We start from the raw sequence: 11,721 nt of genomic DNA, 5'->3' as shown, positions 1-11,721 counted from the left end.
TTTTCCAGATATTACTAGAGTGACACGAGCGTGGGAAAAACATTTCTTGCAATGCACCAGAAGTTCTGGTCCTTGGTGCGAAGTTTATTTTAGGTTAACCATGTAAATGTATTTTAACATACATATATGCAAGATATATTTTGAGCCTTTGCAATTAAGATCTTATTTGGATTTTCGTATTAATTAATCTTTATTCTCTGGAATGTTATTGGGAAATGATACTATAAGAACGTGGCTCCTCTCATGTTTCCTTAATGTAATGTATTCTTTCTTTCAATATTTTTCGCTCAATTTAATCTTGTGCTCCCCCTATTCCCTTTAGTATGGGAGTTTCTTGGCTTTAGCTTTTTCTTATTTCCTTACATGAATATATTTAAAATTTATTGTAAAATCTGTTTTTTTGTACAAGCATATTTGTGTTATATATACAATTTCAATAAAGTAGAAAAAAACCGCAAAGTTTCCTTTGCAAAAAGAAGGAATCTACGCTGTATTCTGTGCCAAGCTAAATTCCAAGCTCCCTTCTCCCGCACTCTCTCCGTCTCAGGACTGCAGCACTTAAGAGAAGAGGCTGGAAGGCTGCAGTCATGCACAGAATGTTACTGACAGACCCCACTGTGCATGTGCCGAAGGAGCTACATCCCAGAGATACCTGGGGTCTTGGCCTGAAGAAAAGAGCAGGTCATGAGCTCAGAGGCGCGCATGGGGCGGGTGCGGGAGGTCGGCTCTCCCAGCAGGTGGCGCTGCGGCTATAGCGAACCCAAGCCCTGAGTGTTGGGCATATGGTGCTGGGAGAGGGCAATGGGGCAGAACAGACAGCCTAGACCCAGACTGTGGCCAGGACCTCCAGTGAAAGAGTAGTCCGAGAGAAAACTGTCTAAGCAGGGATGCATTGGAGGGCAAAGTGGGCTCATCCTGGAAGGGCAGAAAGAATAGGAAAGCAAAGAGTGGAAAAGAGAGGGTGAGCTACGGAAGTGTGGAAGAAGCATGAACTCAGATTAGAAAGAAAACCGCTGGAGCTGCTCCTTGTGTGAGAAAAAACTGGCAGCAGCCTTTTGAAAAAGGGGTTGGGACATGCAGCTGGAGCGTCCCAGCGGCAGCGCCCCCCCCCCCCCCCCCCCCACCCCTCAGCTTTTTCTCCCCTTTCACCTTCTCTCCCCACACTGCCTGCTCTCCCTTTCGCTTTTCACCCCTGTGTCTCTGCCTCCCTCCCCTCCTTTGGCTGGGAGGCACCCGGGGTTGGGGAGCGCTGACATCATACCGGCGGGGATGGGTAAAAGTTCCTCCGGCACCTTTAAAAGCTCCCTTTACCCAAAGGGAGGAGCGCGCTTGCAGCCCGCCGGCGGCTGAAACTTTCGTGGAGAGCAGCGAGGAGGACGCTCCTGCGGCGGCGGTCGGTGCGCACAGACCGGCAGCCATGCAGCGGGAGGAGAGCGGCGGCCCTGCTGAGCCCCTTTCTGGCCGCCAGAGATGATGGCTCCCGAGCCCGCGGGCTGCCCCCCGCCGCCGCCTCAACTGAGCTGAAAGTTAGCGCGGGTGGCTCGACCATGGAGAGCGCGGAGCCTTACTCTGTCCAGGCCACCGCCGTCATCGCCGCCCTCATCACCTTCCTCATCCTCTTTACCATCTTCGGCAACGTGCTGGTCATCATCGCCGTGCTGACCAGCCGCCTCCCTTCAAGCCCCCCAGAAACCTGTTCCTGGTCTCCCTGGCTGCTGCCGACATCCTGGTGGCCACCTTAATCATTCCCTTCTCCTTGGCCAACGAGCTGATGGGCTACTGGTACTTCGGGAAGCCCTGGTGTGAGATCTACCTGGCCCTGGACGTCCTCTTCTGCACCTCCTCCATCGTGCACCTGTGCGCCATCAGCCTGGACCGCTACTGGTCGGTGAGCCAAGCCATCGAGTATAACGCCAAGAGGACACCGAAGAGGATCAAGGGCGTCATTCTGCTGGTCTGGACCATCGCTGCCGTCATCTCCTTGCCGCCGCTCATCTACAAGGGCCAGGAGCCGGAGGGCCCGCGCCGCCAGCCGCAGTGCAAGCTGAACGAGGAGACCTGGTACATCCTGTCCTCCAGCATCTGCTCCTTCTTTGCGCCCTGCCTCATCATGATCCTGGTCTACCTGAGGATCTACCATATCGCCAAGCGCAGGACCAGGAAGCCCCCCGCCCTGGCCAGCGCTGCCTTTCCCCGGCAGACGGCAGAAGCCGACAGGAGCGGGGGCGGGCCCGGCCTCCGCGGCACGGTGGCCACCGCCGCGGGGGAGGTTGCTGCTGCTGGAGAAGGGCCATGCCCTCAGCCCCAAGCTGCCCCAGAGGAGGCGGCAGCAGAGCAGGGAGAAGCGCTTCACTTTCGTGCTGGCCGTGGTGATCGGGGTCTTCGTGCTCTGCTGGTTCCCCTTCTTCTTCACGTACAGTCTGAGAGCCATCTGCCCCCGCCTCTGCCCGGTCCCGGACGGCCTCTTCCAGTTCTTCTTCTGGATCGGGTACTGCAACAGCTCCCTGAACCCGGTGATCTACACTATCTTCAACCAGGACTTTAGAAAAGCCTTCCGCCGCATCCTGGGCCTCCCTTGGGGCCGGACTGCCTGCTGAACCTGGGCCCAGGGCCGCTGGCTTCTTTAGTGGGGGCGCACTCGGTTTTATCAGCCTTTTTATACTCCATTAAAGACTGAACATTATTGCCTCCTGGGCTGAGACCTGCGCCTGTTCTGTACTGGTCAATAGTTCCAGCACTCCCCCCTGGGAGCTCAGAAGGGCACTGATTCCGGGGAGGGGGAGGGGGGGGTGTCTCATTATTATTCAGTCCCCCTGGGGGGCGAAGCCTCTAAGCAGGCTAAACTTGTAGCAAGGAGCTGGCCAATTCTCTCTCATTGCCCCCTCACTTCACAAATGTTCAAAGGCCACAAGGGGTGAAAGGCCTGCTCCAAATTCTCTGGGGGAAGATGGGAGGGATGGGGCCCTGATTTCACACTCTGGGCAATAGTTGGGGAGGGGGAGGGGAAAGGGTGGGGCTGAGAGAGAGAAGTGCCTTCCCTTGATTTCTCTTCTTGGGGAAGAGCTAAGGAGTTTGGCCCTGATTTCTTTGTCTGAGGGAGAAATAAGGGGTCTGTCTCTGTTTTTTCTATCTCAGGATGGAGAGGTGAGGGCTCTAAATCAGATTCAAGAAACTTTGTGGGCATGACAGTTTGTAGGTGTATTGTTAAAGTAATATATAAAGCAACAAAAGGAAAAAATGAAAAAAGTATAGAACAGAAATAACAAAAGACAAATCCTGGGTTTTGCTGATGTTCACTAATTGTCTCTAGTCATATTATATTTCTAGGGCAGTCATAGGATACTTTTTTTTTTTTTTTTACTGTTATATAGTCCTGATTGCTGTCTGAGGATTGAGGATGTCTGTTTATGATTTTTTCCTCTGTTGGGAACATGAAAGGTCTGGCACAGATTTGTCCCGGGGGGGGGGGGGGAGTTGCGTGCATAAAGGGTATATTCCTGATTTATGTCTGCTTGTGCTTAATGTCTTTCCCTTGGGAGAGATAAGGGGTCCGTTCCTGATTTATTTCTGGGAGGGGTGTGAGTGTCTTCTTCTTATCTCTCTCTCCTTGTCTGGGAGCAATGATGAGCCTGTCACAAACATTTTTAAGGAGAAATGTTTGGCTAAGTTCTCTCTGGGAAGAGATAAGGGATTTGTAATTTTATTATGGATGTTTCCTTCTCCTATATCATTTTTATGGATGTTTCCTTCTCCTATATCATTTTTTTTATAGAGCCAAGGTAAGGCTACAGTAATTTAGTACAGTATGGTAGTCTCAGTTCTGGAATATCTGGATGTCTTGCAGACCAAAATTAAGGTGCATTAGCAGAGCTGTGCATGGGGATCAGTACTAGAAAAGTAGAGTGGTGTTAAAGGTCAGGATTAAGATGCATTGGCAGAGAGATGGTGGGAAAGAATCTTAATTCTGGTGGTTCTGCAGGTGTATTGGTGAAAACTGTGTGTTTGGGGAGATGGGGTGTGAGTCTTAGTTCTGGTGCAGCATGGGGCCCTGCAGGTCAGGATTGAGGTGCATTGGTGAGAATTGTGTATGGAAGTGTGTGTGTGTGTGTGTGTGTGTGTGTTTGGCAAGGGAGGGGGGTGGTGCAGGTTACGATGAATGTGCATTGGCAGAACTGTGTGTGCATGCTCATTACCAGACTACCAGACTTTGTGGGTTAGGACTGAGGCACAGTGATATAGGATTTAATGTTCATGATGAAACCACAGGGGCTAATAATGGAAGTGTGATAGATTTCCATAGTAATTACATTTGTAGAAGATACTGACATATCCAAGAGTATAAGAAAAACAGGAGGGCAACAGAGTCACATCCCCATTTCCTTTGAGGGAAGATAATCAGAGCTAAAAGAGCAGGGCTTTCCACACTTATCCTGGGATCTCCTGGGGCCAGTCAGGTTTTCAGGATATGCACAATGAATATGCATGCAATAAATGTGCATATGTAAATTTATCTTATACATATTCATTGCAGATATCCTGAAAACCTGACTGGCTGTTGAGTCTCCAGGACAGGTTTGGGGAGTCCTGTATTACAGCTTTGACACCTAGGAAATACCGCCCTTCTTCTCAGAATGAGAACGCCTCACAAGGACAGCCCCTCCCTCGTTCTCAGGATGAAGATGCCTCATATCTAGGGTTGCCATCTCACCCAGTTCAACCTGAAGAGGCAGAGCCAGTCTTGCTTGTGCCCCTTTGCATGCATGGACTTGTAGTTTCTGCTTTACTTAAACAAAACAAAACAAAAAAAAACAGAAGTACATCTCCAGGCATGCAATGGGGTAAAACAGCTTTGGATCAGCTTCCTCCAGTTTCCCTGGGTGAGAGGTCAACCCTACTTACAAGGGAAGTCCTGCCTCTATTCCAGGCCTATTCTGTGCCTTCTTCAGGAAATGGGGACACATCCATGGAAAGGTGCCAGATGTGAGTCTCTGGCTTCTCCAGGACATCTCATGTCATTTTTTTTCCTACACTTCTGGTTAGGATCTGGAGGACAATTTCATATCCTTCAGCCCAGCACAGGCAGGACAGGATGAAACACCTAAATTCCTGCCCTAACGTTAAGAAAATCTACTCACCTGCTGGTCACAATTGTAAGGTAGCAATTGCCTCTGATATTAGAAGGGTGAGTGGTGGGTGTGTGAAATGAGAGCAGTGTGGGAGGGATGAGATGAGAGCAATGAGGAAGAGGAGAAGGATGGCAGAAGAGATGAGAGAGTGTGGGAGCAGGAGATGAGATAGAAGGAGTGAAAGAGAATTGGGTGGAGGGTGTAATGAGGAGTGAAGGGTGAAGGAGAGTGAGATGTGTGACTGAAGCAGTGGATTGGATTTGGATTTTATTATTTTTATTTTTAACAGGTTTTTTTTTATTTTTTATTTTTTTTATTACTCATCTTTCCCAAATCGTGCTCAAGGCATGTCGCAATTCAGGTAAAGTAGGAAGGTCCCTGCGACAGAGGGCTTTCAATCTAAATTATTACTAAAGGCAGTGGAGGACAAAATTACTTATTCAAGTCACAAAGACTATCAGAAGGAGATTTGGTTGCCCTGGTTCTCAATCAGCTGCTCTAACCACTAGGCCACACCTCCACTGTGAGGGAGAGGTGAGTGTTGAGAAGGGAGCAGGGGAGGTGAGCTGACAGCCATGAAGGACAGGGTGAAGGTTGAGAAGGGAGCAGTGAGGGAGGAATGAAGGGTGAGGCAAGAGCAATGAGGGAAGGGTGAGATGGTAGCAGAGGAAGGGTGAGATGGAAACCATGAGGGAGGGGTGAGGGCAAGAGTGTAGACAGGGAGATAGAGTTGAGAAGTGAGATGAGAGCAGTGAAAAAGGGTTAGGGGTGAGATGGGAGCTGTGTGTGAGGGTTGAGATAAAAATGGTGAGGTGATGTGAGAGAAGTGAGATGGAAGCAATGAGGGAGGGGTGAGAGGTGAGATGGGAGTAGAGAGGGACAGGTGAGGCATGAGGAGAGAAGGTGAGGGGTGAGATGGAAGCAGTGAGAGAGGCAAGGTGTGAAGCGCGAGATGGGAGCAGTGAAGGGGTGAAGGGTGAGATGGGCTGATGGGTAAGGAATAAGGGTTGAGATGGAAGCCATAAAGGAAGGGGGTGAGGTGTGAGATGGGAGCTATGATAGAGGGATGGAGAGAAGATATTGAAATAGAATGGAAACCTTCAGACCAATAGTAGAGCTCAGAAACATTGAATCATGCCCCTCAGTAAATCAATAACTGCCTTGAGTTCCTACATTCTGGTTTGCTTCCTATTTTAAATTTCTGTTTTTCTTGGTCATTCTAACATTATTACTTTCTTGTTTAGAATAGCTCCTCCCTTTTTAGCATTCTTTTTATCTTAAAAAGATATATTTCTTTGTATTCACTTTATCTATCTGTCTGGGCACACATTCTCTGCCAACCTATTTAATGTACAGTAACCACATTTTCAGGTTAGGTATACTGTATCTATATGAAAGCTAGAAACTGAAAGAATGTTATCCAAAATTAATTTTGGATCTAGTCACAGACTGAAATAAAACTTCTTTTTATTCTATAGGGAGAGTCCTTTGATTATTTCCCACTTTGTCAGTGAATAAAAGTATGTGAGTTTAACCATGTGCATACTTTTACCTGAGAGCTGCAGAAGTAGTCCCAAGGGTAGGGAGAAGGTGGAAAATTGAACACATGTAGTTTTGATTATTCAAAATTACATGGTTTTACTGTGTCAAACATTTATGCACAGAGACAGCAGATGCAAGTCTCTCAGGCTGATGCAATATTAGGCACTAAGGTCAGCATGCTGCTGAACGCGTGGTTGGATGCGCATTTTGGATGAGCTAGACTTATGTTCAATGCAATACCAGGACTAGCACATCCAAAACGCACATCCAAAGCAGCGCGTAGCTACTAGCACTCATCACATGTAAGTGCATGTTGATGAGACTGTTAGCTAGTGCGTCCGATGTAAAACGTTACTGCGTGCTGGATGCACACTTTTTTATTCTCAGTAACGCCAGCCCTGGAGCTGGCGTTAAGGTTTGAGGCGCCCCAAGCCATGCTTTTCTGTGGTTCCTCCGACTTAATATGTCGTGATGCAGGAGAGCCACAGAAGCAGCAAAAAAAAAGTTCTTTAAAGTAGTCAGGTTAGTAAAACGGATACTCGATTTACCAGCACCCACTTCCCTAACCAGTAAAAATCAAGCATCCGTTTTCCTAACCATCTGTTTTCCTAACCTTCCTAATAGATTTTATGCACACAAAAAGGGGCAGATTTTAAAAAAGTACGTGCGTACGTACATTTGTTTGTGCACCCGGCGCAAACAAGAGTATGCTGGATTTTAATAGATACGCATGTATCTTTTAAAATCAGGGGTCGGCGTGCGCAAGGCTGCGCAAAATCAGCAGCCTGTGCACGCCGAGCCATGCAGCCTGCCTCCGTTCCCTCTGAGGCCGCTCCGAAATCGGAGCAGCCTCGGAAGGAACTTTCTTTCCGATGCCCCCCCACCTTCCCTTTCCTTCCCCTAACTAACCCGCCCTCCCGCCCTAACTAATTCCCCCCCCCCACCTTTATTTCAAAAGTTACGCCTGCCTGCCTGCACGTGGGCCGACTGCCGGCATGCCATGATCTGGTCTGGGGGTCCCCGCAACGCCCCCCCGATGATGCGCCGGCTGCGACACACCCCCGACACCCCCGACACGTCGCCCCCCCCCCAGGAAAGCCCCGGGACTTACGCGCGTCCCGGGGCTTGTGCGTGCCGCCAAGCCTATGCAACATAGGCTCGGCGCGTGCAGGGGGTGGAAGGGCAGCTTTTTGGGGGTTACATGCGTATCTTACGTGCGTACCCCTTTGAAAATCTGCCCCAAAGAGTTCAGTGCATGTAAAACCTGGTTAGTTCAGGTACCAGGCAGGTAAAGCATAATGAAACCAGAATATTTCAATATCACATTCGACTTTACTGCCCCACCACCAAGTGTAAAATCTCGAATATCACCTCAAACTGTTCTGTAGTTTGCTGAGACAAGATCACAGATAGATGCACAGACACAATTGACCCGTTAGGCATTCTCACTTTGTAATCAAATATCTAAAAATCGCTTATCTGTTTACTTTGTCTCTCTCTGTACACATTATCTCTTGAACCATTCAATCTACAGTACCCACATTATCAAGATATGTATATCTATATAAAAATTAGAAAGGCAAATAATGTTCTCAAAAAACGTATGCACCTAGTCCAAAACAAAAAGCATATCACTTTAGTAGGCTGACTCTAGAGGGGTGCAGGATCCATGATGATTCATCTTCAGCAGGCCCCATCCCCTGAGATTTTACTGGCGATTGTGGTGGGGGCATTGATGGAAGAGCGAAGGATTGTACCTTCTAGCCCAGCACAGATGTTTCTATGGATGGGCTGCTTCGAGTCCTACACTGCCTGGACTCCCACGCAATGGGAAGCGATGTTAGGTGTCAGGGGTCATGGCTACTATGGCAGTGCAGGACATACCCCTAACTGACTCCCTCGGGGATGGCCCTGTCCAGGGATGTTGATGGGACCAGATTTAAATCAATTTATAACATGTTTTACAATGATAGGGGTTGTTTTTTGTGTTTTAAGAAAAAACACTCATATAAATTGTTCTGCAATTCTCTTCTCACTTTTTTGTAAAAAAGGAACCAAAAAACAACAAAAACCCTTATGTATTTGCTATGTCTGTCTATTTGTCTCTGTGTACATATTCTCTCGAAAACCATTCAACTTACAGCAACTAAACTGTCAAGATAGGTATATCTATATAAGAGTGGAAAGTGAAATAACATTTCCCCATAAAACATATGCGTCTAACCCAAAACTGAAAAAAAAATTCTTTTTCTCATTCAATTTACCAATCTAATGCACAATCGAAGCAAGTGAGAGAAGAATTGCAGAGCAATTCATATGAGCGCTTTTATTTAAACTGCTCCCCCCTCCCCATGATTGTTAAAAACATATTATAATTTGGTTTATGTCTGGTCCCATCATTACCACGCATAGGAAGGAGGGGGGAGAATCGAAGCGATGTGGAGGGGAGGGAGGGCCACACTGCTGCAGTGGCCCCCGACATCAAGAACCACTTCCCATTCCTTGGGAGCGCCTATGGGGGTAGGAGCTGCAGCTGCCCTTGTGTGGACAGATTCGCACTGGACCCACCCACGTCCACGTCAATAACTCAGGGCAGGGGGCCCCATGAAGATGAATCACCCTGGGGCCCTCAAGCCTCCACTTCCTAGAGTCAGGATGCCCCGATACACAGTTCTGGACCAGAGCTACAATGAAAGATTATGTAAGAGGTTTGTTCTTGGCCTCAATATACAGGAATTCCAATTTTTATAAACTACATTCTGAGGAGGAATTTCACTGACCTTGGAAGAGCTGAAAAACTCTGTTGAAAGGTTAATGATTCTCTGTTTATTCTTTTTATTTTGTTTTTTGGATTTCTTAAAAAACTTGTTTTGTCAATTTTGAACTAGATCCCAAAGTTAATGAGAAGTCCTTTTTTTCCGATTTTGGGCAAGATACATATTTTTTTGTTTCATTTATTTCAATTTTAGGCTACATCCATGTTTAATGGGAAAAATGCTTTATCAGTTTGGGGCTAGCTTCATAGGTTTTATGGAAGAACATGATTTTGGTTCCAAGCTTTCATCTACTGAAAATTCTACTGAAAATTCAACAGTGGATATGGCAAAAAAAGAGGGGCTAAGCACACTCTTTCCCCATCCACAGCCCAACCTCAGCACACGCTGGGTCCCCCCTCCCCCAGACCTCTCCTGATCCTTCTTCAGCCTGACCCCAGTACTCTCATCCCCCTCCCCAATACAATGCATCCCCCCTCTCATCACCTCTGTACCCGATATTTGCCAGTCCCCTAAGCCCAAATCCAGCATTCTCAGCCTCCCCTTGCCCCCTCTCACTTAACCTGAACCAAGCTGAGCAGTCCTGCTCTTTTCCTCCTCCTACTCATCTGTCTGCTGCCCTCTTTTCCAGGCTGCCTCTTTTCACTTTGGCTCCCACGACTTTGTTTCAGTGCTGCCCTGCTAACAGCTCCTGTGTGCCCTGGAGTTTGGCAGCAGAGCATATGTGCATGCACTCTGAGCTACGCATATAGTTCAGTGAGTATATGAGCCAGATGTGTAGATTGGAGCCTATGTGCATAATTTCTGAGCTGCTCATGTAGTTTGGCATGTACAAGCACAAGTTCCAAGCTATGCATGTACACGTATCTGTGGCTGGCAGGGTGTGGATGTGTACTGACAAGTTACTGACAGACGGACATCAAGTCTGGGGGCTAAGCATATTATAGATAGATACAGATACCTATCCTGAAAATGTGATTATTCTTGGTTAACTGATTTTTCATTTTTTTTCAATTTTGGGTTAGATCGATAAGTTTTATGGGATAACATTATTTGGCTTTCTAGCTTTTGTATAGCTATACCTGTCTTGAAAATTTGGCTGCTATAGGTTGAATGATTCAGGAGATAATATAATCAGAGACAGAAAGACAAAAAGAAATACATGTGTGACTTTTTAAAAGAAAAAGCTAAACATGAAAAAAGAATACTGTTAGGGCAAATGTGCTTCCACAAATTGCTGTGCAATTCTTTTCTCAGTTTAAATAAGTCTTGCTGTTTTCTCTTTCCTGTGTCCTGAGGAAAGTAACAAAATATTTGGTCTAGAGATGAAGCTATAGACCTGAGCAGTGGCTCTCATTACTGTATGCAGGAGGGATGCCCAGAGCTGAGACCATTGATCCTGGCATGCTGAGGGGCAGGACAGGCTCAAAGCCTCTTTGATGGCTTGGTGTTCTGGGACAGCTCTGGGGACTTGACCCACACTAGAGAACACCTAATGGTTGCCTACACCTGCTACCCCTCAGGGTCAGGCAGGGTAAACCACAGTGTTTAACTTTTGTTTCACTAAATCCAGAGACTTCTAGTTTGGACCACTATAATCCTATGGTGCAGGGGTACAGAAATGATAAATCAGAACAGATGTCCCAGCTTTAAAGCAGAATACCAAGACAGAACTAAAGATTAACATCAAAAGCATCTCCAAAGGACATTTTACAGTAACCTCCTCCCCACCCCCTTTTTATGGTCTCATACCTTTACAGGATAGGGTCCCTTTGTTTTCCTTCCTCTTGCTGTCTGTCTAACTTTCGTTTGCTTCCCTTGGGCTGACAGATTTCTCTATTTTTCACAATTGTGTGTCATCTTTGAGAAGGTTACTATTTCAGCACTTCCTTCAGATCTCTGTGAGAATGGCAAGTTTCCTATAATGCTGTCCACATAGAAACCTGAGTATGCAGAAACAGAGAATATGATGACAGATAAGAGACAAGGCCCGTTTATTTCCTGGTCTATGCCTTAGATCTTTGTTTATCTCTGCCTTTCCCTTGGTCTCACTGTAACTAGGAATCCTCTGTGCTCATACCAGGCTTTACTGAATTCTGTTACTGTTTTTGCCCCCACTGCCTTCCCCTGGGAGGCAGTTCCATGCATCCTCCACTCTTTCTGCAACAAAATATTTTCTGACGTTATCCCCTTGGAACATTGTTCTAGAACGTCCTTTTTACTGAAAGCATGTTTGCTTTTAGTGGATTATTTATACTTTTGTGGTATGTGAATGTCTC

The 11,721-nt window shown here is 47.0% G+C and overlaps 1 protein-coding gene across 1 annotated transcript; it reads left to right on the top strand.

Moving 5' to 3' along the window:
- Positions 1 to 1,176: 1,176 nt before the first annotated feature.
- Positions 1,177 to 2,945, top strand: ADRA2B (adrenoceptor alpha 2B). Its single transcript, XM_029601858.1, is given in 3 exon segments — positions 1,177 to 1,670; positions 1,673 to 2,161; positions 2,163 to 2,945. Coding segments are annotated over 3 exon segments (1,047 nt in total). The 5' UTR covers positions 1,177 to 1,547; the 3' UTR covers positions 2,598 to 2,945.
- Positions 2,946 to 11,721: the final 8,776 nt, after the last annotated feature.

Source organism: Rhinatrema bivittatum, chromosome 5, assembly GCF_901001135.1.
Source record: "Rhinatrema bivittatum chromosome 5, aRhiBiv1.1, whole genome shotgun sequence".
Classification (NCBI taxonomy): Eukaryota; Metazoa; Chordata; class Amphibia; order Gymnophiona; family Rhinatrematidae; genus Rhinatrema; species Rhinatrema bivittatum.
This window is presented reverse-complemented; position numbering and strand designations above follow the sequence as displayed.